The sequence below is a fragment of the Chrysemys picta genome, chromosome 2 (genome assembly GCF_011386835.1).
Source record: "Chrysemys picta bellii isolate R12L10 chromosome 2, ASM1138683v2, whole genome shotgun sequence".
NCBI lineage: Eukaryota > Metazoa > Chordata > Testudines > Emydidae > Chrysemys > Chrysemys picta.
This window is the reverse complement of record NC_088792.1, coordinates 224,474,155-224,501,273: the sequence shown is the minus strand read 5'-3', so window position 1 is coordinate 224,501,273 and position 27,119 is coordinate 224,474,155. Positions and strand designations below refer to the sequence as shown.

The 27,119-nt window shown below is 47.1% G+C and overlaps 1 protein-coding gene and 1 long non-coding RNA gene across 14 annotated transcripts in view; both read left to right on the top strand.

The window, feature by feature from the left end:
- The window catches only part of SDR16C5 (short chain dehydrogenase/reductase family 16C member 5), a 29,352-nt gene extending 28,013 nt beyond the window's left edge, over positions 1–1,339 (top strand). For all 13 annotated transcript variants that reach the window (XM_065585576.1, XM_065585575.1, XM_065585585.1 and 10 more), the window contains one exon: positions 308–1,339. In XM_065585576.1, coding sequence (XP_065441648.1) covers positions 308–401 — 94 coding nt within the window. In that variant the 3' untranslated portion in view covers positions 402–1,339. The remainder of the gene's footprint in view (positions 1–307) is intronic.
- A 393-nt stretch (positions 1,340–1,732) lies between these two features.
- LOC135981720 (uncharacterized) lies at positions 1,733–5,583 on the top strand. Its single transcript, XR_010598879.1, has 2 exons — positions 1,733–4,257; positions 4,940–5,583. It is a non-coding gene; the product is annotated as an uncharacterized LOC135981720 (long non-coding RNA).
- Positions 5,584–27,119: the final 21,536 nt, after the last annotated feature.

Below are 27,119 nucleotides of genomic sequence, written 5' to 3'. Positions count from 1 at the left end.
GGAACGTCTTTCATTTCAATTTCTTTATGTACGTTATCATGTGGACAGTGAGGCAATATGTTCTAAAGGAATGTGCCCATTTAGTGACTGGGTTTCTGAGTTCTAATCCTGGCTCTGATATTGGGGAATCGCTGCCTCAGTTTCTCACTGTACACTGGGAATACTTGCTACCCCATAAATACATTCTGAAGACTGTTAATACTGTACTTTAGAAGCTGTAACACTTTGTATTCTTGGGCTTAGGCACATGGATCACTTCTGTGATTTATAAAACTATGTAAATACTCTGGTGTGTTTTATCCTTCAGTATTTTGCCTGTGAAAATGGGAATACTCCTTGGAGACTACGTTGGGGCCTTCCACTTCATGGACCACTTCAGAGGTCGAGTGAAGAAGGACTGAAAATAAAGAATGAAAATATCCAATACTAGCAGTTCTAAATTAATGGACCAGTTTAGAGTTTAAAAAATGGCCTGCTGTTTCAGCTGCACAGAACTTGCCTTCTGTATAACTGTGCCTCATGCTTTTGTTAATTAACAGTTTTAATCAACAGTTTCCAACACAAGCTCTCTCTCCTTCATTCCCTGAATAGCTATCCTCGATGTGATGCCTGTCATAGTCTCTTATCCTTATTGAATGAGTATAGGTATCCATTTCACAAACTAATCACAATTGGCACCTATATGGGTATTCTCAGTTAAGAAATGGTGTAATGGGCTGGGAAGCTAAATTGACTTTGCATGCTTTCAAGATAGTCCCCTCCAGAACAATATTGCTGTGAGGGCTGTCTGAGAAAATTTATCTTTGTCATTGCCTTTACTGTTCAGTTGATGATTGGAAGTATTTAACTTCCAATTTCCTGAGCTGTTTGGCATCTTTTACGAGCACTAAAATTCACATTCATAAAATTAAGTAAAATGGCAGTTGTACACACTGAAAATATTTTCCATACCTGTGATGTTGATTCACTAATCAAATACATCTGAAGGGTAATAGTCAATTTACTATTAACGTCTGTGGAAAAGATTCCAATAGCCAATGATTATAGATATCAGCCCATCTCTGGAAGGGATACAACAATTGTACATGCTTGTCTGATTACAAATGTTAACTTCTAAATAAGTGCCCATATTTTTAGTAGGACTGAGTCATTTATCAAATATAAAAAAGTAAAAATACAAAGTTATGTCTAAAATACTGTAACTCTTAATGCTATCTTGAAACAAGAGATACAGAGACGCACCGAATAAGAGTGGCAATGAAAGAGGCTTTAGAAATCCTTTCAGGTGAGATAACTGGCAACTAAAAGCAAACCACTGGCAATAAATAGTTTAACATGAGTTTCTTTGTTAGAAATTCTTACAGAGCGTGGTGGTGGAGGAAGTTAAATTGGATGGAATCATTCTACACCTGTAAAAATCAACAAGGACAAACTATCAACCATGCAATAATTTAAAAGTTTAAATAACTTATTATTTGCTCCTCTGAATTGGCTTTGCATCATTTATACTAATCTCATTCATTATAGTAGCTCTGCCACTCCTCATTTCTCTCTTACGCTACATCTGTGCTGCACACCTAAGTTTCCCCTAAGCTGCGCAGCAAGGTATCAAGGGCCGCGCAGGCAGGGAGAGGCACCCTTCCCCTCCTCTGGACCGGCCCTGCCAGAGCTGCTGCGACTGGGGAGAGGCAACTCTCCACCAGGTCCAGGTTGCTGCGGTGAGAGAGGGCTGGGGGGAGTGCTCTCTCCCCACCGCAGCCCTGGGGCAGCCTATACCATAAACCCCTCATCCCCAGCCCCACCCCATAGCCTGCATCATCCCTAGCCAGAGCCCTCATCCCCCCACACCCCAGCCCTCTGCCCCAGCCCTGAGCCCCCTCCTGCACCCCAAATCCCCCATCCCGGCCCCACCCCATAGCCTGCATCATCCCTAGACAGAGCCCTCATCCCCCCACACCCCAACCCTCTGCCCCAGCCCTGAGCCCCCTCCTGCACCCCAAATCCCCCATCCCGGCCCCACCCCATAGCCTGCATCATCCCCAGCCAAAGCCTTCACCCCCCCGCATCCCAACCGTCTGCCCCAGCCCTGAGTCCCCTCCCACACTCCAAATCCTTCTGCCCCCACCCCCATATTGCCACACATCACCTCCATATTGGTGCACATAACAAAATTCATTCCACACATAGCTGTAAAAAATTAGAGGCAACACTGCTGTACACCTCTTGTGACAGCATGTAAGGTAGTTGTAGCTACATGCAATGATGAAAAATAGGCTGTGTCCACACTGGTATGTAGCTACATCTATCAGTAAAAGGCCCTGCTGGGGGTGGTAGTGGGGAGCACTATATTTCTTTGCTGCCTCTCAGCTGCTGGAGCTTTGCCCGCGGTGGGGAAAGACTCCCAACAGCAGGACACTACACTGCTAAAAATAGCAGTGTAGATGGGAAGGTTCTCCTTAGAAGAGTAGGAAGCCCTGCAGGGTACATACCCAGAGTTCAGGAGTGTCTTTACTTGCCTAAGCTGTGCCTCATCATGTACACTGCTATTTATACCTGTGCTGGGCGTGGGGTGCCAAAGAGTGTGCAGTGTAGACATACCAAAGTTTAGATAATTAAGAAACCATGTATTTAAAACTTAGGAAGGAAGGATGGTCTGTCCTCAGTGTTTTGCAATGGCCTTCTAGTTATGAAACCAAAAGCCTCTTCTGTAAATGTGACCCTTCTGAAGGGGTAGACCACCAGCTCAGAGCTTAAACTTGTTCCCACTGGTGGTAAACTTTAAACATACCAGAGAAACACAAATCTGAGTCACATTTCACCTTAAACAGGAACTAGCTTATAGGAAATAAACTGTTGCCAAAAGCTACCTTGGATGCCCTAATGGTTAGACTTCATATTTTTGCCAGATAACCCTTATCCCAGAGGTGAAGTGCACCATTTGACCAGAAACTTTAATCAAGTTCTAAATTTCACTTGAGCATCAATGCTTGTTTGTTTTTGCAGCAAAAAGGTGTATGCTTATATATTCATACAAAAAGGTGTATGCTTATATGGGTAGGTGGCCAATGCTACATAATCATACCTCAGATGATTTACAGTTTTACTCAAAGTTAGAGTGAAAGCCAGGTGGGTTGTGTGATGTGCTCTCCTTCAAAGTATCCGGTGGGAAATGTTTATCACTTCACAGTTATGGCATCTAAATCTTCAGTAGAAGAGTGAGTGGGGAGCTAATAGTTTAAATTAACTATCCAAAACCAAAAAAGTTATTAAGTCTATTTTCACAAAATACCTAGTAAAAACAAAGAATGCAACATACGTGATTTAACTTCTAATTGTACAAAACTTGCAGATTTAGGATTAAAGGCTTTGGCAGGCCTAATCTAGGCTACAGAAATAAGTCAATGAAAGTCACCTTGCATCTACCTATTTGTATGTGTGTCTACACTGAAATTTGTCTCCCAGCAATCTAAGTATCACATTATGGCAACACAGTAACACCACCTCCCCAAACAATGTTGAGCTATAGTTGACATACTGTGGTAGACACAGGCTGAGTGTAGACACTGTGTAACCTATGGCAACCCTAAGGGTCCTCAAGTAGCAGTCCCACAATGCCTGACAGTGACCGGTTTGGTCACAATGGTGAACTACACTGCCCAAGGGTCACGGAGACTGGAAGCCACCCCTTTTCCTGAGTGCCCAGTTTGGTGAGCACACCTAGCCACTCTCCCTTGTGGTGTGCACCTGTTCAACTGCTCTAGACGTGCTCCTGCCTGGAGTAGCCAGGAGGTATTGGATCTCCTGGGCCTATGAGGAGAAGAGGCTGTGCACGCACACCTACAGCCCAGTCATAGAAATGTGGACATCTATGAAGAGATTGCTGGGGGGGAGGCAGGCAAAGGGGTACAACAGGGATCAGTACCAGTGCTGCATGAAAGCGAAGGAGCTGTGGCAGGCATAACACATGGCCAGAGGGGCCAACAGTCAGTCTGGTGCCCAGCTGCAGATCTGCTTTTACAATGAGCTGCCACCCGTATGTGGCCACGATCCCACCATCATCCTGCAGACCACTATGCATACCTTCGAGGAACCCAAGACACAGACTTCTGCTCTGAACAGCAAGGAGGAGGGACATGAGAAGGGGGAGGAGGGAGGCGGTCCAGCTAATTCTGTGAGCCAGGATTTTTTGAGCCTCCACCAGAGTCTAGCCAGTCCAGCCAAGCATGGATAAACTCAATCCAGAGGAGCAAACCTTGGGTAAGCGTGTGCATGAAGTCTCCCTTACAATGTTTAAATGTAGAAATGGTTCCTGGCCCAACGCCAAGTTAGCAGGGACAGCGGTATCTACTTTTCATCATTTTACTCATACAAACAACTCTACCCCATCTGTTTTTCATTCCCCTGTGGGATTAGGTGGTGGGACCATACAGAGCAATTTGTTTATGCATGTAGGGATGTCCCTTATATCCTCCTGAGTGAGCTTGATAAAACTTTCATGGAGATACCCTGCAGTGCTCTCCTGAAGGTTTCTAGGGATGGCTGCCTTATTTCTTCCTCTGGTGGAACGCTTTCTGATGCCACTCTGCAATGCCTGCAGCAGGCACCATTGCAATAAACACATCAGTGGCATACAGACTGCGCACCTGTGTGCTCTGTGCCTTTGTGACCCTCAGAAGTGAGATATCTGCTAAAATCACCAATGCCTGTGGAAAATAGTACCACTGCTCAATGCCATTGCCTGTACTCATGCCCATGGAAACTAGAGGCCTAAATTTTGTTTTAATCAAACAATTTCCTCCTCATTTCCCCAGCCCTCACCTGTGGCAGAGCATACTCACCATGCCTGTAGCTGGAGAGCAGTGCTGTGCAGAGCCTGTCTTGTTTAAATGCTCTCCGTTGTGACTGTAAATACGATGATACATCTGTGTTTTATCTGTAGCTGTTGCCATTGCAGCTTTGAGGGGTGCCCCCTCCACACCCATGGAATGCCTGACCCTTAGGAGGAGAAGGAGAAAAGCGGACTAGGGAAGACGTGTTCACCAAGATCCTGCAAGCCAGTGCTGCGTCCGATTGTGAACAGAGGGCCTGGAGAGTGAATATAGCAGACGGCCTGGAGAAGGAAAGCACGAACAGGAGAAAGGCCCAGGAGTCCCAGAGGGAGATGCACCAGGACATAATGGGGCTTCTCAGGCAGCAAACACAAATGCTGCAGGCTCTTGTTGACCTACAGGTCCAACAGTCATGTGCTTGCCTCTCTTTACAACCAATGGAGAATCCATTTCACCCACCACGCACACATTCCACATGGCATCATAAGCCACATCCCACCCAGGCCACTCTGGGGGATAGCAAAGAAAACCACAGCTTCACGTACACTGACCTGTGAGAGCCATGGTTGCTGTATGTTTGGCAGAAAGGGATTGAAATGGCACGATTCTCCCATTCTATTTTTAAGGTTCTGTCCTGTAACTTTTCAGGTTTGCACTGTATTTTTTATTTTTAATTGCACGTGATTATTTTGCACTGGTTTTGATATGCAATAAGTTGTTGTTTGGAAATAAATTCATCTTTATTGCTTGATAACATATAGTGCAGAATACCTAGCGCTCCTCAAAGCACACATTACTTGTAATACAGGGATTGGCAACCTTTGTCATGCTGCTCACCAGGGTAAGCCCCCTGGCAGGCCAGGCCAGTTTGTTTACCTGCTGCGTCCACAGGTTCGGCCGATCGCGTCTCCCACTGGCTGCGGTTCGCCGCTCCAGACCAATGGGGGCTGCAGGAAGCGGTGGCCAACACCAAAGGTTGCTGATCCCTGTTGTAATATAACAAGACCACAGTGTCTCGGTTCAAGGCAAGTTCAGCTGTATTTCATGATAACAGTGCAGGGCTGTGCAGGCTCCATGCGTCTGTCAGAGATGGCAGACAGCGAAAGGTGCTGCATAGGTTTATGGCTTTTTTTTTTTTAAGTGTGAAAATTATGGGTTAAGAATGACATTATGGGACAGAGAAAGTTTTATGTTGGGAACTTGGCCCTTTGCTCCTAGATCCTTCCTCCCTACCCCCACCCCACCCCGCCCCGCCCCGCCCCGCATGACTTGTGTGTCCTCCAAAATGTAGTGTGAAAATTCCCCAAAAGGCATTGCGCCAGAGGGTGGCATATGACACACTGGGATACCTACCCATCATGCACCACACTTTGTGTCGACACAAGCAATCCTAGTGAGTATCTGTGATAACTGAAGGGGGGGAGGGGGTAGCTCCCTTATGGACACCCAGCCAGCCAGTTAGCTGTAAAATCCCTCTTGGTGTCTGTTCTCTGCTTGCTTTACCTGTAAACCCTTCTCTGCTTGCTTTACCTGTAAAGAGTTAACAAGCCCACAGGTAAAAGAAAAGGAGTGGGCACCTGACCAAAAGAGCCAATGGGAAGGTAAAACTTTTTAAAATTGGGAAAGAAACTTTCCCTTTGTCTGTTGTTCTCTGGGCTGGAGGGACGGAGCAGCAATGCTATAAGCAGGAATGCTGTGTAAGGCTTGAACCAGATATGAAAATTCATCAGATCATACGTAGAATTACTTATTTGAACCCCCCACCCAAATATGTAAGTAAATTAGGAATGTTTAGATAGATGCAATCAAGTTTGTTTCTTTATTTGGCTTGTGGACTCCTCTGTGTTAACTCCAGATGCTTTTGTTTGCTTCTAACCTTTAAGCTGAACCCCCAAGAAAGCTATTCTGGGTGCTTAATTTTTGGAATTGCTCTTTTAAAATCTAGCAAAAGCCTAAGTTCCAGGTGCATTTTCTTTCTTTTTGTTTTTTAATAAAATTCACCTTTTTTAAGAACAGGATTGGGGTTTTGGTGTCCTAAGAGGTTTGTGCATGTTGTGGGAGTAGCTGGTAGCAACAGCTAATTTCCTTTGTTTTCTTTCTTAGTTCTTCCCCAGAGAGGCGGGTGAAAGGGATTGAGGGTACCCCACAGGGAGGAATTCCCAAGTGCTCCTTCCTGGGTCCAAAGGGGTTTTTTGCATTTGTGTGGTGGCAGCATTTACCAAGCCAAGGTCAAAGAAAAGCTGTAACCTTGGGAGTTTAATACAAGCCTGGAGTGGCCAGTATTAATTTTTCTAGGCGGACCCCCACCTTCTGCACTCAAAGTGACAGAGTGGGGATTCAGCCTTGACAGTATCAATGCACTAACACAGGCAGCCAAGTGTGCACACACACAAGCAATATACTAACTGTGGTGGCTTTACACCAATGTACCTTGGGTTAACAGAAGTTTGTAGTGTAGACATGGTCTTAGCATCCTCTACATTTCTCTCCAGATGTGTTACAACAGGCCAATTCACTGCTTTCACTATAGGTTTGTGAGCTGTAATACAAACTGCCCCATCTGTATTCACAGTTGAGATTGTAGGTTCTTCATATTTTCCTTACAATGTGGCTTGTTGTCCTGCTCGTTTATGTGATAAAAAGGCCATGAAAGTATCTCACATTAGGACACCTTTTTGCTGCCAAAGTGATATAGAAGGGCCATAGTAAGAATTGGGACCCCATATATCTTGCATAGGTATGTCGGGGACTTTTTAACCCAGACGGCAAGGTTCGTTGTCTGACCGCAGAGTGAGAGACAGGCAACACCAGCAAGGTCCAATACAAGCTCTTTATTGAAGAGTGCACACAACAATAGAGAGCGGCCCGTCTCCTGAGAGAACCAGCCACGATTACAATAACTAGTGAGATTATATAGACAGTTCCGTCGCGTCATAGTTAAAGCAACCCAATCCCCCCCTTTACTAGTTAAAAGCTTCTAATATTCATGCATATCTATGTTCTTTGACAGTACAAACAGTTCATGATGCCTTAGCAGCTTCTTATCAGCTTTTCGTCATGCACTAGAAACTAGGAGAAAGGAGGGAGTTAAGAACAGAAACAGGGAGTGGGGACTGCAAGTCTCCATATGTCCAAACAAACCGTTCCTAGTACATTTGGTTCAAGAATACGGTCCTCCGCCCTTTATCTCATTCTTTGTAGCCCAAGCAAGCATGTCCTCATGTTTCACAGAGAGACAGGAATGGCCCAGCAACTACAGTTAGCCTAACTTTGGCTAAGCTGGCCAAACAACCTGTTCTATACTCCATTTTCCTTGGACCTAACAGTTACAAAACAACAGAGTTAAGATGAATGATTAAAAACCAAGGAATGTTGATCAGTATGGTTCAAATTTTCAGAGATCAACATTAGCACTGATCTCTCCTAGATCTTCCTTTTTTAGTGCAGGGGCAATTATTGCAAAGTAGATCTGTGCTCTTAGGAATAAGCAACAATAGTAAAGGAGACAGAAATTAATTTTAAATGTTTAAGTACATTTTCTTCTGGGGTGAGAATTCCCAAGTTAGCTCCCAGACCAGAGGGCATCTTCACAGCCAAGTCTAACTTTCTCAAATTATTTATACTGGAAATATTGACAGCTAGCACTAGTGCTGCTAGGCACAAATGGTTGACGATTAATATGGTGGAAATCAACTTTTTTGAAATGCACAGATTAAACAATCTTAGTAGTTGGCTAACTGTCTCTTAAATATTATATTTCCTTTAAAGTGGAGTGTATTGCAACATGAGCCATCTTCTGACTCTGACTGGGATGTTTCAATTCTTCATGGTACCAGATTGACTTGTTACAGCAGCCATGCTAATATCAATCTGGCTAAAATTCACTTTGATCACTTCTAATGAAACGGAAGTCACTTTTTAGAAAATGCTTCCTCTTATGTAAAACACAGTATCCAATATGGTTTTGGAATGTATTGGGAACAACCTTTTGTTTCAGAAGCTGGAGGACGTAATCAGGGGGACAACCATTTTAAACCTGATTCTGATTAACAGGGAGGAATTGGTTGCAAATCTGAAGGTTAAAGGCAATTTGGATAAAAGTGATCATGAAATGGATAGATTTCCTGATTTGAAGGAAAGGAAAGAATGAAAGCAGCAGAACAAGGACAATGGACTTCAAAATTCAGACTTTAACGAACACTGAGAACAGGTAGGTAAGGTCCCATAGGAAGAAAATCTAAGGGCAAAAGGAGTTCAGGAGAGCAGGCAGCTCCTCAAGGAGATAATATTAAAGGCATAACTCCAAACTAGGGTGACCAGATGTCCCGATTTTATAGGGACAGTCCTGATTTTTGGGTCTTTTTCTTAGATAGGGTCCTATTACCCCCCCACCCCCGTCCCGATTTTTCACACTTGCTGTCTGGTCACCCTACTCCAAACTATTCTGAGGCCAAGAAAAGTTAGGAAGATTAGTAAGAGACCAAAATGGCTCCATGAAAAACTCTTTAATGACCTGAAAATCAAAAAGGAATCCTACAGATAATGGAAACATGGACTAATTGCTAAGGATGAGTACAAATGAATAGCACAAGCATGTCGTGACAAAATCAGAAAGACTAGGGCACAAAATGAGTTAGCTAGCAAGGGACATAAAACATAAGAGGAAGAGGTTTTATAAATACATTAGGAGCAAGATGAAGGAAAGTGTAGGTACAGGAAAGGAAGGAGCGTCTCATTTTGATGACACAAGGTAGTGGAGCTTGATGTGTGAGCAGAGCGAGCTTGCTTGCTTTCCAGTGCTACCCCTGCAAAAGACAAGTGAACAACAGTGAGATTGTGCACATGAGGTAGGGAAGGTCTGTTTTCAGTTTGCTATAAAACAACATACAACTTTAAGGGCCATGGAATTGATCGTGTGATCTTGGACCTGTGGGATAAGAGGGAGCATCCCTTCCTTTATCCTCCTCTCCTTTAAAGGCTGGTTTTCTTTGCAGCTTTAGCTGCTGACTGGGAAGAGCCTAGGAGAGAAAAACTCTACAGGAATGTAGGAGAACCAGTGAGTAAAGGGTACATGCACTTTCCCCAGATTTCTTTAGTAGGTCTAATTATATAGAAAGTTGGAGTTTTGTTTTTTCTTTTTTTTTAGTTGTAAACTGAATGATTTAAAAAAAATCTCCATTTTGAGGGAACCTGTGTAAGCCCAACAAAACCAGCTTCTCCTCACTTGGCACTTCAAGCATGCCTGCCACAAAAGTATCCACATGCCTTGGTCTGATCCACTTAATTTTTGAGCAATGTTCAGGTTTGCAGTAGGAAATTGCCCTTGGTCAACATAGCTAAGGCACACATGGGTGTAAAAAATTCCCACTCTTGAACAACGTAGCTATGCCAAACTAACCCCCTGTGCAGATACAGCTAGATCAATGGAAGTATTCTTCCATCAACCTAGCTACTGCTGCTCTTAGACGTGGAGTATGTATAGTGATGGAAAAAACCCTGCCATCGCTGTAGGTAGCATCTATACTACAGTGCTAAAATGGCAGCACTATAGCTATGCCACTGTAGCACCTGTAGTGTAGACATGGCCTAAGAGAGATGTGTGGTTTTGGGTGTTCCTGAGTGGTTTCCTGCCTAAAGAAGGCATATGGCATTGTTATACTTTAGGTCAGAGTCTTGTTATGAAAATGCGTGGAGAAAGGGAAGAATCTGCCTGCACCAGAGCAGCTATTGTGGAAGGGGCATACAGAAGGTATAAACTTCCTACACCATCTCACTCCCTCATCTCTTCCCAAAGTCCTTTTACTTGGGCTCTGAGTGGTTTCACACATTGTTCTGAGGCCATAGCTAGCTAAGGCTTGGTCTACACTACCCCCCCTAATTCGAACTAAGGTACGCAACTTCAGCTACGTGAATAACGTAGCTGAAGTTCGAAGTACCTTATTTCGAATTAGTTCAAACTTACCTTGGTCCACACTCGGCAGGCAGGCTCCCCCGTCGACTCCGCGGTACTCCTCTCGGCGAGCTGGAGTACCGCAGTCGACGGCGAGCACTTCCGGGTTCGACTTATCGCGTCCAGACTAGACGCGATAAGTCGAACCCAGAAGTTCGATTTCCAGCCGTCGAACTTGCCGGTAAGTGTAGCCAAGGCCTAAGAAATTGTGACACTTTTCTTATTCAGGTCTTCGTGGTCCTACCATTCTTAAAATATTTGTAGCTTTTGGCACATCAAAACTTGTGCATGAAATATATTAGGGTACTCCACACTAAAGAGATCTTTCTACATTTAAATCAGTTCTTCGAATGATTGCTCATATCTATTCCAAATAGGTGTGCGCGCACTGCATGCAGTCGGCGGAAAGTACTTCCCTTAGCAGCTCCCGTTGGGTTGGCTGTGGAGCCTCCTCGAATGGCGCCTTCATGGCGCTGAATAGATATGCCCCTGCCCACCTGGCCCCTCCTCAGTTCCTTCTTACCACCAGTGACGATCATTGGAACTACGGTTGCTTGCAAAATAGCAAGTGCTTCCCTTAGCGTATCTTCTAGTTTGTAGTTGTAGTTTCCAGTTCACAGTAAATTATAGTTGTATATAGTTGATAGAGAAGGTTTGGAAGTGGGGTTTCCCCAATCCCTGACCCCCCTCCCTTGGGTTCTGGGGCATGCCTCAATCCCAAGGATTTAAGACAGGGGTGGGCAAACTTTTTGGGCTGAGGGCCACATCTGGGTGGGAAAATTGTATGCAGGGCTGGGGCAGGGGGCTGGGGTGTGGGAGGGAGTGCAGGGTGTGGGAGAGGGTGCGGTGTGCAGGAAGGGGCTCAGGGCAAGGGATTGGGGCAGAGAAGGGGTGCAGGGTGTATGAGGGGGCTCAGGGAAGGGGGTTGGGGTGCAGGAGGGGTGCAAGGGGGCTCAAGGCAGAGGTACAGGAGGGGTGTGGACTGCAGGAGAGGGCTCAGGGCAGGGGGTTTGGGTGCAGGAGGGGTGCGGGATGCAGCAGGGAGATTAGGGCAGGGAGTTGGGGTGCGGGGTGTACAAGGGGGCTCAGGGCAGGAGGTTGGGGTGCACAGGGGTGCGGCAGGGGGTTGGGATGCAGGAGGGGTGAGCGGTACTGGCAGGGGGCTTAGGGCAGGGAGTTGGGGGTCAGGGTGCAGGAGGGGTTCGGGCTCCGGGGTGGCAGCGGTGCGCACCGGGGCCAGGGCAGGCTCCCTGCATGCCTGCCCTGTCCCCGGCCCCACGCCGCTCCAGGGAGCGCTGCGGCCCCTGGGGGAGGGAGGGCGAAGGGCTCCGTGTGCTCTGCCCTTGCCGCACCTCCAGGTACCTCCCCCGAAGCTCCCATTGGCCGCACTTCTCCGTTCCTGACCAATGGGAGCTGTGGGGGGCAGTGCCTGGAGGCAAGGGCCCGGGGGCCACAGGGACGTGGTGCCAGCCGCTTCTGAGAGCGGCGCGGGGCCCATGGCACCACAGGGGGCAATTCCATGGGCTGGATCCAAAGCCCTGAGGGGCCGGATCCAGCCCGTGGGCCATAGTTTGCCCACCCCTGATTTAAGCCCTGCAGAACCTGCAGCAAGTCTATGCCAACAGGCGACCCCCCCCCCACAACTCATGCCTGAAGTATCTGGGGGACGTACACAATTTGCAAAATTTGCAGAGCTTTCCACCCCAGGACGAAGAAAGAATGCGATTTCCATCTAAAACAACTCTTGATGGACTCTGCTCTTAACCCCCAGCCTGCTGTGGACTGTCAGGACCCAGCACCGAGCATGCCCGTGCGGAGCGCCCCGGCCTCTGTACGCAACATGGTGCCAAGGAAGGACTCTGATCTAAGAGACCCTCGGCACCGGCACTCCTCGGCACTGCAGGCTGCGGAGACAACCTGGCACCGCTCCCACTCCCCAGTGCTGCACAAGCAGCATAGGAAAACTGATAGGGGCTGTTCCCCTGTGCCGAAAACAGTGGTGCTGCCAGGTGCAACAACAGTGCGTCCTACGCAGGAGCACTCGGTACCCAGAGCACAGGAGTTGGTGCTGTCAACTTCAGTTCCCCTGAGGGGATTGTCGAGTCCGGCACCCAGTGACTCTCCAGACTGGCAGCGCCAGCTAAAACCTCTCCGGCGCATCATCAACGATCTACAACCTATCCTGGAAAATGATCCCCCACTTGCACAGGCCTTGGGAGGCAGGCCAGTCCTCGCTTACAGACAGACCCCCAACCTGAAGCAAATACTCACCAGCAACTACACACCACACCACAGAAACCCCAACCCAGGAACCAATCCCTGTAGCAAATCTCGTTGCCTACTCTGTCCCCATATCTACTCTGGCGACACCATCAGAGGATCCAACCACACCATCAAGGGCTCATTCACCTGCACATCTACTAATGTGATATGTGCCAGCAATGCCCCTCTGCCATGTACATTGGCCAAACTGGATAGTCTCTATGTAAAAGAATAAATGGACACAAATCGGTAACATACAAAAGCCAGTAGGAGAACACTTCAATCTCCCTGGACATTCTATAACAGATTTAAAAGTAACGATTCTTGAACAAAAAAACTTCAGAAACAGACTTATCATAGAATCTCAAGGTTGGAAGGGACCCCAGGAGGTCATCTAGTCCAACCCCCTGCTCAAAGCAGGACCAATCCCCAACTATTTTTTTTGCCCCGGATCACTAAATGGCCTCTCCAAGGAATGAACTCACAATCCTGGGTTTAGCAGGCCAGTGCTCAAATCACTTCAAAGAGAAACAGCAGAACTAAAATTCATTTGCAAATTTAACACCATTAATTTGAATAGGGACTGGGAGTGGCTGGCTCATTACAAAAGCAGCTTTGCCTCTCCTGGAATTGACGCCTCCTCATCTATTATTGGGAGTGGACTACATCCACCCTGATCAAATTGGCCCTGTCAACACTGGTTCGCCACTTGTGAGGTACTCCCTTCTCTTCATGTGTCATTATATAATGCCTGCATCTGTAACTTTCACTCCATGCATCTGAAGAAGTGAGGTTTTTTTACCCACAAAAGCTTATGCCCAAATAAATCTGTTAGTCTTTAAGGTGCCAGCGGACTCCTTGTTGTTTTTCCGGGTGACTATGGAATTGTTGGGTATGCACACCCCGGTAATCCAATGCAGGCCTTTAAAGCCGTAACCCCAGCAACACTGCCCCTATCCTCCTCACCCGAGGCAGGACTTTTACAGTCGCTGGGGTACAAATGGCAGACACAAGCTTTCCCATCCCCCACCCAGGCAGAGCCAAGGCCCAACCAAGCCATCGTCAGGCTCATAGCAAGGACGGCCCACCTGATTCTGCACTGGATCCTTTCCCCTGTTTCATGAACCGTCTATCCCACTCCTACTGTGCTTGGTCCCAAATAACATTGGACTACTTGGTTCTTTGCATGGTAGAAGTGGGATATTCTCTCCAGTTCTGCTCCTCTCCTCCCTCTCACCCCTCTTCCCCGTCCCTCTTCAGGGACCCTTCTCACGAGCAACTCCTTATCCAGGAGGTGCGGGTGCTCTTCGCCATAGGAGCGGTGGAGGAGGTTCCTCAGGGGCAATGGATTTTATTCCCAATACTTCCTAATCACCAAAGCCAAGGCGGGTCCCAGACCCATTCTAGACTTGCGAGGATTCAACAGATTCACGTTGAAGTTCTGCATGGTCTCACTAAGTACAATTATCACCTGTCTGGCTCCGGAAGACTGGTACCCCACCCTCAAAATGAAACACGCGTACTTTCACATAGCCATTTGGCCTGCACACAGACGATTCCTAAGGTTTGTGGTTGACCACAAACATTATCTGTTCACGGTCCTCCCCTTCAGTCTGTTGACAGCCCCCCGAGTGTTCACCAAGTGCATGTCGGTTGTAGGAGCCTTCCTCCGAAGGAGGCAAGTGCAGGTATATCCCTACCTTGATGACTGGCTGCTCAGGTGGAGTCTCAGGTCTGATTGGTCAGATCTGCTTACGAGACACTGGGTCTCCTCATCAATGTGAACAAGTCAACCTTGTCACTGTCCCAAAGAATAGAGTTCATTGGGACAGTAATGGACTTGGTACAGGCAAGAGCATTTCTGCCACTGGCCTGATTCCAGGCGATGACAGACATTATTCAAGGCCTCAGAAGGTACCCGACCACTACAGCAAGGGGATGCTTGAGTCTCCTCGGCCACATGGCAGCCTGCACTTACGTGGTCTGGCATGCCAGACTGAGGCTCAGACCCCTCCAAGCGTGGCTCACTTCGGCCTATCGTCCGGAGAGTGACAGCCTGGACTCAGTGGTCACCGTGCCTCCACAGGTGCTCAAGTCTCTCCGATGGTGGCTCGACCCTCAGACAGTGTACGAGGGAGTCCCCTTCAACAGCCCCCAGCCCTCCTTGTCCCTGGTAAGTGACGCGTCAGTTCTGGGATGAAGAGCACACTTGGGAGACCTCCAAACACAGGGCCTATGGTTGCAGGACGAACTCTCACTCTATATCAATATCAAGGAGCAGAGGGCGTATGACTAGAATGTCAAACCTTTCAGGCCCGACTATAAGGACAGTGCGTGGCAGTTATGACAGACAACACGACGGCCATATTTTACATCAACAAGCAGTGAGGATCCCATTCATCTCCACTCTGTCGGGAAGCCCTCCAGCTGTGGGAGTTTTGTATAGCCCGCTCCATTCACCTGGAGGCGTCCTATATATCAGAACGCACTGGCCGACCACCTCAGCAGATCTTTCAGCAATGACGAGCGGTCCATCCAACTGGATGTCATACACTCCATCTTCCAAAGGTGGGGTTGTCTCCAGGTCTACCTGTTCACCACCCAGAGCAACAGAAAGTGTCCAATGTTCTGCTCTTTCCAGAAACACAGCCCGGGCTCGATCACGAACGTGTTCCTGCTACCCTGGGGAGGCCGCCTGTTGTATGCCTTTCCCCTGATTCCCCTCCTACACAAGGTCCTACTCAAGGTCCACAGAGACAGGGAGGAGTTAATTCTGATAGTACCAGAGTGGCCTCGCCAACATTGGTACACCACACTCCTGGAGCTGTCAGTGGACACCCCGATCATGTTGCCACTCCCCCCCAACCTGATCACTCAGGACCACAGTTCTCTTCATCACCCCGACCTCCAGTCCCTCCACCTCATGGCCTGGAAGCTTCATGGCTAAAACCCATGGAGCTCATGTGCTTGGAACTGGTAAGAGAGGTCCTACTTGGCAGCAGAAAACCTTCTACTAGGGCCACATACCTAGCAAAATAGAAAAGGTTCGCATTCTGATGTGCTCAGCATTGCACACCTCCACTTCAGGCGCCTATACCAATCATCGTGGAGTACCTGCTGCACCTGAAAAAGCACGGTCTTGCACTGTCATCCATCAAGGTGCACCTTGCAGCCATTTCGGCCTTCTACCCCAGAGCGGCCAGACGTTCAATCTTCGCCAACTCTATGTTGCCCATTTCCTCAAGGGCCTGGAGCGGTTATACCCACTAATTAGACAACCGCTCCCTGCGTGGAACCTCAACTTGGTCCTCTCCAGGCTAATGGGCCCCCCATTTGAACCACTGGTGACTTGTTCCCTTATTTACCTGTTGTGGAAGGTAACCTTTCTGGTCGCCATTACCTCAGCAAAGAAGGTGTCGGAGTTAAAGGCCCTCACTTCCAAACGCTCCCCTTTCCCCCCCCAACACAGTTTTCTATAAGGACAAGCCTCACGCTAATGTCCTAAAACAGAGGTTCCACTTTCTGGATGTTTGGCGGGCGCTAACCTTTTACATCGAGCGCACAAAGCCATTCAGGAAGTTGAACCAGCTGTTTGTGACGGTTGCGGACCAGATGAAAGAGCTCCTAGTCTCATCTCAGAGGATCTCATAGTGGATTACATCCTGCATCCGGACGTACTATGAGCTAGCCAAGGTTCCATCCCCAGCCCTTATGGCTTCTTTGGCGGCGTTCCTGGCCTGGGTTCCAATAGAGGAGATCTGGAGGGCAGCAACGTGGTCCTCGGTGCATATGTTCACCTTTCATTATGCCATCATCCAGCACGCTAGAGATGATGCAGCATTCGGCAGAGCGGTGCTCCAGTCAGTGATTCCATTATTCCGAACCCACCACCTAGGTAGGGCTTGGGAGTCACCTAATTGGAATCAATATGAGCAATCACTCGAAGAAGAAAAATGGTTACTCACCTTCTAGTAACTGTTGTTCTTCGAGATGTGTTGCTCATATCCATTCCAATACCCACCCTCCTACCCCTCTGATGGAGTAGCCAGCAAGAAGGAACTAAGGAGGGGCCGGGTCGGCAGGGGCATATATTCAGCGCAATGAAGGAGCCACTCCAGGGGGCTCCACAGCTGACCCGACAGAAACTGCTAAGGGAAAAACTTTCTGACGACTGTGCACGTGGTGCACAAACACCTAATTGGAATGGACATGAGCAACACACCTTGAAGAACAACAGTTACTAGAAGGTGAGTAACTGTTTTTTTTCTGTTTAGTCAGAGACTACGATAGTCTTTTAGCCATTATTTTTCAGTATGTCACGATTAGCAACAGATTTTCATTTCCAAAATAGGAATTGTTGCTTTATTTTCAGTGTGTGGAGGTCTGTTTAATGTTTTCTTGTATATATCTAGGCTTCTCTTTATCTTGATATGCTAGTATCTGGAGATGTGAATAAACTTTTAGCGGACATTGCCCTAACATAATTCTCTTTTGTTCTGAGTTTTTCAAATAGAGCCTTTTCTATTTGCATGTGAAATGGGTCACTGAAAGACACAACTTCATAGATAATTATGATAGTTAATGCTAACATAAATTTTGGAATTAATATTAAATCTCATGCTTCAGGATTGTGATGGGATGTACTTCCCATACTGCCCTCAAAGAGTTGAATTAGATCAGGTGGGCCCAATCAGCCAATTAAGCTGCAAAAGGGGAAGATTTAGGCTGTGTTGAGGGCACTAATTAGAAGGAAGCTCATCTGTGAAGGGACAGGCAAGGCAGAGCCGTAACTAGGTATTTTTGCGCCCGAGGCAAGAATATAAAATTGCGCCCTCCCCCAGGGCCAGCTCTTCGGCAGCGGGTCTCTCAGTCCCTCTCAGAGGGAAGGCCCTGCCGCCGAATTGCCGCCAAAGAATGAATGAAGGGGTGGTGGTACAGCCTGTGATTTTGGGGGGGTCAACTCATGATTTTTGACAGCTTGGACTGGTAATATTGCTTCCAAGATGGTCTTTGGTTCCAGTCCAGTTCCAATCCAGAGAGAGGGATTCACAGGTTAAGAGAGGAGGGAGGTGCTGGATATCAGCAGTGGCCACTAGGGATCAGCATTTGTCCTGAGAATGCTGGGAGTTCAGGTTTGCAGGGTAGGATCAGGGATGGCAGGTTTGTAGAAATTTTGGTGGTGCCCAGAACCAGTCCCTGCCCAAACTCTGCCCCCCCCACCCGCCCAAGTCTCTGGAAGGGAGTTTGGGTGATGGAGGAGGTCTGGGGTGCAGGCCCTAGGCTGGGGCAGGGGATTGGGGTGCAGGCTCTGGGAGGGAGTTTGGGGATGGGAGGGGGTGCAGGGGTGAGGGCTGTGGGTTGTGGCTGCAGATGAGGGGTTTGGAGTATGGGAGGGGCTCAGGGTGAGAGTAGGGGTGAGGGCTCTGTCTGGGGCTGGGAATGGGGGCTTTGGGGTGATGGAGGAGCTCAGGGCTCAGGCAGAGGGTTGAGGGTGCGGTGGGCGGGGTGAAAGCTCTGACTGGGACTGGGGATAAGGTGTTTGGGGTGCTGGAGGGGCTCAGGGCTGGGGCAGAGGGTTGAGGCTGCGGTGGGGGGTGAAAGCTCTGGCTGGGGGTGTGGCTCTGGGGTGGGGCAGGGCTGGGGATGAGTTTGGGGTGCAGGCAGGCTGCTCCGGGACAGGGGCCAGAGAGGAGGACTCCCCCCAGCCCTTTCCCTGCCGGCAGCAGTAAGCTCTGGGGGAGGAGCCCACCTTTCCTGCCCCCCCCCCCAGCAGCACACTCACCTCCACCACTGTCACTGCATGTGCTCTTAGAGCCCCTCTGAGGTCCAGGAATCTCCCTCGCCTCCCCCATGCTGGGTGCTGGGGGGCGCTGCGTGTGCCTCCCCCTTGCTGTTGCCCCTGACTGTAGCCTCACTGGGGGTGAGGGATGGGGCTGCCTCCTTGCCCAGCATGGGGCAGGAGCAGTGACTGCAGGCGGGGGGAGGGGGGGCTGTGCTGCTGGAGTGTCCCAGTGAAAAATGAAAGGGTCTGAGGGGGAAGGGCAGGCTTAGTCAGGGAGGCAGCATGGAGCTGCTCTGCTCTGGGTCGGGAAGGGGGGGAGCAAGTCAGGGCTGGGGGACACTCAGGGAAGGAGCGGGGGGTGGAGCGGCAGGTGGGGCCGGGGCGGGGGGGAGATCACCCCGGTTATAAATATCTCTGTGCCAGCAGCTTTTTTTTTTTCTCCACCACTTTTTGCGCCCCTCAGCTTTGTGCGCCTGAGGCAAGTGCCTCACTTGCCTCGCGCTTGTTACCGCGCTGAGGCAGGGCTTCTATAAAGCCAGGAGGCCCGCAACAGTGGTGGGTGGCTGTTGGAAGCCTGCAATCTCCCTTCCTAAGGTAAGGGAGAAGGAAGGGGGATAGGAACCCAGGAGGTTTAGCGAATCATAGAATACACTGCTCTACAGCCAAAATGCTTCTGAAATAAATGTAGTCAAACTTTACTAATTCTGGGTCACTGAGAACGAAAATGATGCTTAAAATTGTTGATTGGCTCTAGTTTTCAAGATATGCTATTGGGTCAGTATATACGACCCTTGACTTGGGAATGGTGGAGGATAAGTGAGTTATAAAGGGAAAGGATCTCAATTTAAACCAGAAATGACTAAAATACATCTTTGACTGGATCTATGAATAAATCTATGACTGGGTTTGGACAGTACTTGCTTTTTAGGCAAACAATGAATGATGAAATCTGAAGCTGGATTGCATCATACATGATATGAATTGCATCATGTTATTCCTAGAAGTCATGGATGATGCAATCATAACGAAGCTTACATCACTCTGCTGAACAAAATTGCCCTATATCAGCTCTAGAAATCATACAGTGTTGTGCTCTCTTATTTGTCAGTGTTTGATTTTGCAAAGGGACACATTTCTGTTTAAGTGAGCAGAGATACCGCGTACTTGTGTGAACAGTGCAGATAACTTCTGCTATGTTTGTGGTGAAGTGACTTTTGCATCACAAAAGCGCAGTATAACCACTATGATTAAGAAAGCCTATCACCTTTATTTTGGCTGTAAAATTGGAGATCAGGACAAGAGGTGGGCCCCACACATATGCTGCAACACTTGTGCAACAAATCTTCGCCAGTGGTTGAACAGGAAAAGGAAATCTATGCCTTTTGCAGTGCCAATGATTTGGAGAGAGACAACAGATCATACCAGCAATTGTTACTTCTGTATGGTGCCTCCAGTTGGGAAAGGTGTGTCAAAGAAGAAAAAGTGGACTGTGCATTATCCAAACATTCCATCAGCTATACACCCAGTACCCCACAGAGAAGGACTGCCGGTTCCCGATGCACCAGAATCATTCTCACTTGAGTCAGACGAGGAAGAGGATGAAACTTCTGGTCCTGAACCATCAATGTCACAGGACCCACATTTTCTCCCATCATCCTCCTCTGAACCACACCTCATAACACAAAGTGAACTGAATGACCTTGTCAGGGATTTGGAACTACCCAAGAGTAAGGCAGAGCTGTTGGGCTCCAGACTACAACAGTGGAATCTCCTGGCAGGTGATGTTAGGGTTTCCATGTTCCATGACCGTCAAAAGGATCTTGTCCCATTCTTCTTCCTGGAAGGTGATCTTGTAGCCTGCAACAACATCGATGGTGTGATGGCAGCCCTCAACATCGTTCACGATCCAGATGAGTGGAGACTGTTCATTGATTCATCGAAGACAAGTCTTAAAGCTGTTTTACTGCATAATGGCAATGTTTTGCCATCAATTCCAGTTGGTCATGCAGTCCATATGAAGGAAACCTATGACAACATGAAACAACATTTGAGGTGCATAAACTATGACCAACATCAGTGGCAGCTTTGTGGCGATTTGAAGGTTGTTGCTCTCTTGCTTGGTCTGCAGACTGGATACACAAAGTACTGCTGTTTTCTCTGCGAATTGGATAGTAGTGCAAGAGATTCCCACTACATCAAGAAAGATTGGCCACTCCGACAGTCATTGGAGCCTGGGACGAAAAGTGTTCAGCATCCACCACTTGTTGAATCAAGGAAGATTTTGTTACCACCCTTACACATCAAGCTGGGTCTGATGAAGAACTTTGTCAAGGCCATTGACAAAACACAAGCAGCTTTCAAGTACCTCTGTGGAAAATTTCCAAGGTTAAGTGAAGCTAAGATAAAGGAAGGTGTCTTTGTTGGTCCTCAGATTCGTGAACTTCTTCGAGATGATGCATTTGACCATGCACTGCGTGGCAAGGAAAAGACGGCATGGAAAGCCTTCCAGTTAGTGGCAATAAATTTTCTTGGAAACAACAAGGCAGACAACTACAGGTTGTTGGTGGAAAACCTCCTCAAGGCATACAAAAGCCTTGGTTGCAACATGTCACTAAAGATAAATTTTTTTGCACTCTCATCTAGATTTTTTTCCACCGAACTGCGGAGCAGTGAGCGACGAGCACGGCGAGCGATTTCACCAGGACATTGCAACAATGGAGAAACACTATCAGGGCAAATGGAGCCCATCAATGCTTGCAGACTATTGCTGGACAGTGACAAGAGTTGCTCCATTTAATGAATACAAGAGACAAGCCAAGAAGCGCCGAGTAGACACCAAATAGGACTAAACTATGTACATAATAGTTTTTTGCCTTTTCTTTCATAATCATTTTTATTTATATAACCCTTTTGCTGATTTTTAAAGTGTTACATAAACAGGACAGGTGAAATATTATCATGTAAAGCAACCATAAACACATGAAAAGACCTAGGTTTACAATTCATGATTAAACCTCTACTATCTACACAATATACATAGACATAAAATGTAAAAACTTAAATATCTTAGAAACAGTAGCCAATCAGTTGTTTTAATTGTCATATTTGAATTCAGCACATCAAAATATCTACACAATATACATAGACATAAAATGTAAAAACTTAAATATCTTAGAAACAGTAGCCAATCAGTTGTTTTAATTGTCATATTTGAATTCAGCACATCAAAATACATAATAAATAGCACATTTTATCTCTGAAGCAGACGACTTCTCAAAAATTGTAGACCGGTGATATCAGGGTTGGAAGGGACCTCAGGATGGTCATCTAGTCCAACCCCCTGCTCAAAGCAGGACCAATCCCCAATCCTAGGAGAGAGAGGGGGCTGACGGGGAAGGCTGGTGAAGGAGAATCTTAACAAAGCACAGTAGGAAGTACTCCTAGAGGGAGTGAGGGACCTGCCGCCCCCAAATTGCCGCACATGCCGCCCTTCTCCCTTGGCCGCCCCAAGCACCTGCTTCTTAAGCTGGTGCCTGGAGCCGGCCCTGACTGTGACTTGGTGAGTGGGAGGAGAGCTGCACAGTGGAAGAGAAACTGAACTGGATGGAGTTAATCCCCAGAATTGACGGAAGGTGGCGTCACCCAGCGGTGAGCAGAGTACTGCATTATAAGGATTTAAGCCAATCTCTAAGTAAAGGATTTAGGAGAAGACCTAATAAGGAGGCAGATTATCCCATAGCAGCCTAATGAAGGGTTTTTTGCATCTTCTTCTGTGACTGACCAAAAAATATTAAAGAAAGCATGCATTTTATTTATATATTTGGTTATAATCCCCATGCCTTTCACAGACACAGAATTTGCCTCTGAATCTAACCTTTGCTGCCTGATCTCCATAATCTATACTTAGTTGTTTGGTTGGTTTTAATTATATTTCTAGCCCTAATGGTTGTGAAGACAATCTTTAAAATGTGAAACAAGTGAAAACCAATCCAGTGTCAAGGAATAATGGGAGGTCAGATACAGGACATTAGTTGGAAAAGTCTTTTGCATTGCAGGTTGTGTTTGAGGATTTGGGGGGGACTTTTGATTTGTTTGTTTTTTTTATAGGGGAGACTATTACATTTTTCAAGGAGGCTGGCAGGTTTGCTTTTGTGAAGTAGGCATTGATAATATCTGTTAACCAAGAGCATAATTGTCCCACACTGATTTTTCAGCAGCCCAGTGGACACTGTCTGACTGGTGGTTCTAATCCTTCTCAAAGCTTCTGGTAATTCTATGGCTGTCATCCAATTACCACTGTTAAATTCGGGTTGTAAATATACTCCCAGCTGAACAGGAAAACCCAGCAATTTTTTTTTTTTTTTTTTTTTTGTCTTTGTGTGTGTGTATGTGTATAGGTACATATAAAATCTCTGAAAGAGATAAAGTAGCTGCTGGTAAACCCACCCAGCAATAAAGGTTGCACCTAATGAAGATAACTATTTTGAAAAGGAGTGTGTGTAAACCTACCACAGGCAGACTGGAGGAAAGTATAATATATGTGTAATTTTAAGATAGCAAGTGACTTTATAGAATGGGCTGTGGTAGATTACTGAGGAAGTTGGGAGGTGGACTCCCTGTGCTAAAGCAGTTGACAGCTTGCTTGAAATGGAGCAAAGGTAGAAAGGCAGAAAAGACATAATCAGTGGGTTATCAATTATACTTATGCAAATCTGAAATTTCTTTATGTATTGTGTCAACCACTGAAAAAAATAATTTGGCAGCAGCGATATCAAGAATAGAATGCAATTTAAGTACACCGTGCCACGTGCTACTACGGAAGCAATGCATCCCCATGCACCAACTTTCTGTGTGAGTATTTTGGGTGTCCACGCTTTCCTTTTGATGTCAGGGATTTTGTCACGTGGCAGAACTTTATCTGTACAGCTGTGAATTTGCAAATGATGAATGTAGAGATATGTTTGTAGGAGATTATAATTTAGAGACACTCTCTCATAAGGAACAGTATTATGAACATATGAATTTGGAAGTGTGCCCTGGAGGCGGGGGTTGGGAACACCACATGGTTGTGCGCAGCAGCTCACCACAGAAGCTCTCCAGTTTGTTTTATTAAAGTTTTATTCCTTTCTTATTCCCTGGTTTGCTATTTAATGCCAGGGGTGGAGGGTTCTCCTAGCATGGCCCTGCAGCTCCTAGGCAGCGGAGGGGCCGGGGGGACAGGGAGGCTGCACCACATGCTGCCTGCACCTGAAGACCCCACCCTGCAGATCCCATTGGCTGTGGTTCCCAAACAATGGGAGTCGTGGCAGCTGGCACTTGTGCCCCTCTGCCATGTAGGAGTTGCAGGGACATGGAGCCGGATAGGGAGCCCCTGGCAGCTCTGCCAACCCTCCCCACTCCAGCATCAGCGGGGGTCCCAGGCACTGTGCTGCAGCCCGGCCCTCTCCCCCCCCAGCACCAGCGGGGTCCCGGGCCACCTCCCCTGGCACCCACGGTGCCCCTGGCACAGCCCCCCCAGAGCACCCGCAGTCCCCTGCCCAAGTTTTAGTCACAGGTATTTTTAGTAAAAGTCATGGACAGATCACGGGCCATAAATTTTTGTTTACTGCCCGTGACCTGTCCATGACTTTTATTAAAAATATCCATGACTAAAACGAAGCCTTACTGACAACTACTCTCTGGGAATGATTTTTCCAGCCAATTATGCACCCACCTTAGAGTAGCTCCATCTAGGTTGTATGTCCCTAGTTTGTTTCTGAGAAGTTCATGTGAGACCATATCAAAAGCCTTACTGAAGTCAAGATATACCACTCCCCTCTAGCCACAAGGCTTGTTATCCTGCCAAAGAAAGCTACAGTAGAACCTCAGAGTTACGGACACCTTGGGAATGGCGGTTGTTCGTAACTCTGAACAAGACATTACGGACTTCAGCCACAGAGGGGTGGGTCTGCAGTCGTGAGGGGGTGTATGTGTGTTAAGGCTCTAGGAAGGGGGAGGCTTCTGGCCCCTGGGGCACCAGAGCTCTGGGTGGAGGGTTCAGGGCTTCTGCCCTGTGGGCGCACAAGGACTCAGGGCTTTATATCTGGGGGGAGCACTGGGGCTTGAGGCTTCAGCCCTACGGGTCTGCTCCCAGTTTCAGTCTTGCAGGGGACGCTGGGGCTCAGGGCTTTAGCTACAGGGGGAGCACGGGGGCTGAAACAGATGCTCCCCTCATAACTAAAGCCCTGAGCCTTGGCACCTGCCTCAGGGCTGAAGCTGGGAATGGAGCTGTGGGGCTGAAGCCCTGAGCCCCAGCGCTCCCCCTAGATCTAAAGCCCTGAGCCCTGGTACATTCATGGGGCAGAAGCCCTGAGGGGCCCCCACACTGTGGCTGAAGCCCTGAGCCCCAGGGCTAAAGCCCCAAGGCAGTACATTATTTGCTGGGGTGGGGTTATCTCCACTGCTGCCTGATTGATAACTTCCAGTTCCACATGGTGTCCGGTTGACCAGTAAGTCTGTAACTCTGGTGTTCGTATCTTTGAGGTTCTACTGTATCAGGTTGGTTTGACCAGTTGTGTGTGTGTGTTCTGTTACAAATCCATGCTGACTGCTACTTATCACCTCATTATCTTCTAGGTGTTTGCAAATTAATTGCTTAATTATTTATTCCATTATCTTTCCAGGTACAGAAGTTAAGCTGACTGGTCTGTAATTCTCCAGGTTGTCCTTATTTCCCTTTTTATAGATGAGCACTGTATTTGCCCTTTCCCAGTCCTCTGGAATCTCTCCCTATGCACATATCCCTCTATGCTCATTTAATACCCCATTTGGAAGATAGAGATTCTTACGCTTACCCTTCTGCATAGCTTCAGCACCAGAAGTGTACCACAAAACCATATATATGATCTATGAACATATTAATGTTGTTGGTACCTCATTGGATGATATCATCCTCTGGGGTTCAATGAAAGAGGAGCCAGATCAGACTTAGGGAAGTCCTGGATGCAACTAGAGTTCAAATTCAAACTAAATAGGGAGGTATGTGATTTAGGGGTTACAGAACTGACTTTTGTTGGGAATTTTTTTCCCAACGAATGTGTAAAACCCAATAAGAAAAAGATTTTAGCCATTGAAATGATGCCACATCCCCAGTCAATGGAAGATGTCCAACCATTCCTGGGAATGTTTAATTATCTTGGAAAATTCATACCTAATCTGTCTACCAAAACAGCATCTTTGAGAACTCCTAGAGAATAAAAATGAATGGTATTGGGGTACAGTACAGGAGGAACCATGAGAAGGTTTAAAACAACAACTCATACAAGAACCAGTGTTGAAGCACCAGGAAGGCCTATTAAAATTTCAGCAGATGCTTCACAGTCTGGGCTAGGTGCAGTGATTGTACAGAAGCATGAGGATTGTTGGCAACTACTGTCATATGCATCCAAATCACTGACTGAGACACAGATTGAGAAGGAGCTTTTAGGAATATTGTTTGCCTGTGAGAGATTCAATCAGTATATTTATGGCCAGACAGTGGAAGTTGAAATGGACCAAAAAGCCCCTCTGAGTGTTATTTAGCAAACCACTAAATGACTGTATCTTAAGGATTTAATGAATGATTATAATGCTGCAAAAGTATGATTTGGTTGTGACCTAAATGCCCAGTAAATTCATGTTCACTGCAGATGCACTTTCCAGAGCAGTAGCTGCCATGAAACTAGAGAAGACTTTAGAGACAGAGATGCAAGCCTAGGTAGATTTGACTATAAAGTCAATTCCCATAGCTAACAGGAAACAGTAACAAATAAGAGAGGAAATGAAGAAAGATGAATTGTTGGGAATCCTTAAAGAAGTGATCATTAAGGGCTGGCCTGAAGAAATAAGCAGTTGCTGTCCAAGTAAAAGACTATTGGAACTGCAGACATGAACTTACTGTAACAGATGGGGTGATTTTCAATGGCAGTACAGTTGTAATTCCAATAAGCCTCAATAAAGAAATGCTATGGAAGATCCATGAGGGTCATTTAGGAATTAAGTAGTGCAAACAGTGAGTGTGAGGTACTGTATTGGCCATGGATCAATTGTGACATTACTAATGTGGTAAGAAACTGCCTTTCATGCTTGAAATACAAGCCATGCCAGCAGGCAGAGCCACTGAGACCTCATCCATGAATTTTGCCAGAAGCTGGGAATGTGTGGCAAGGGATGGATCACTTGATGATTACCTGTTTAGTTTATTCCCTCTGCAGCACCTGGCATTGGCCACTGTCGGAAGACAGGATACTGGGCTAGATGGACCATTGGTCGGACCCAG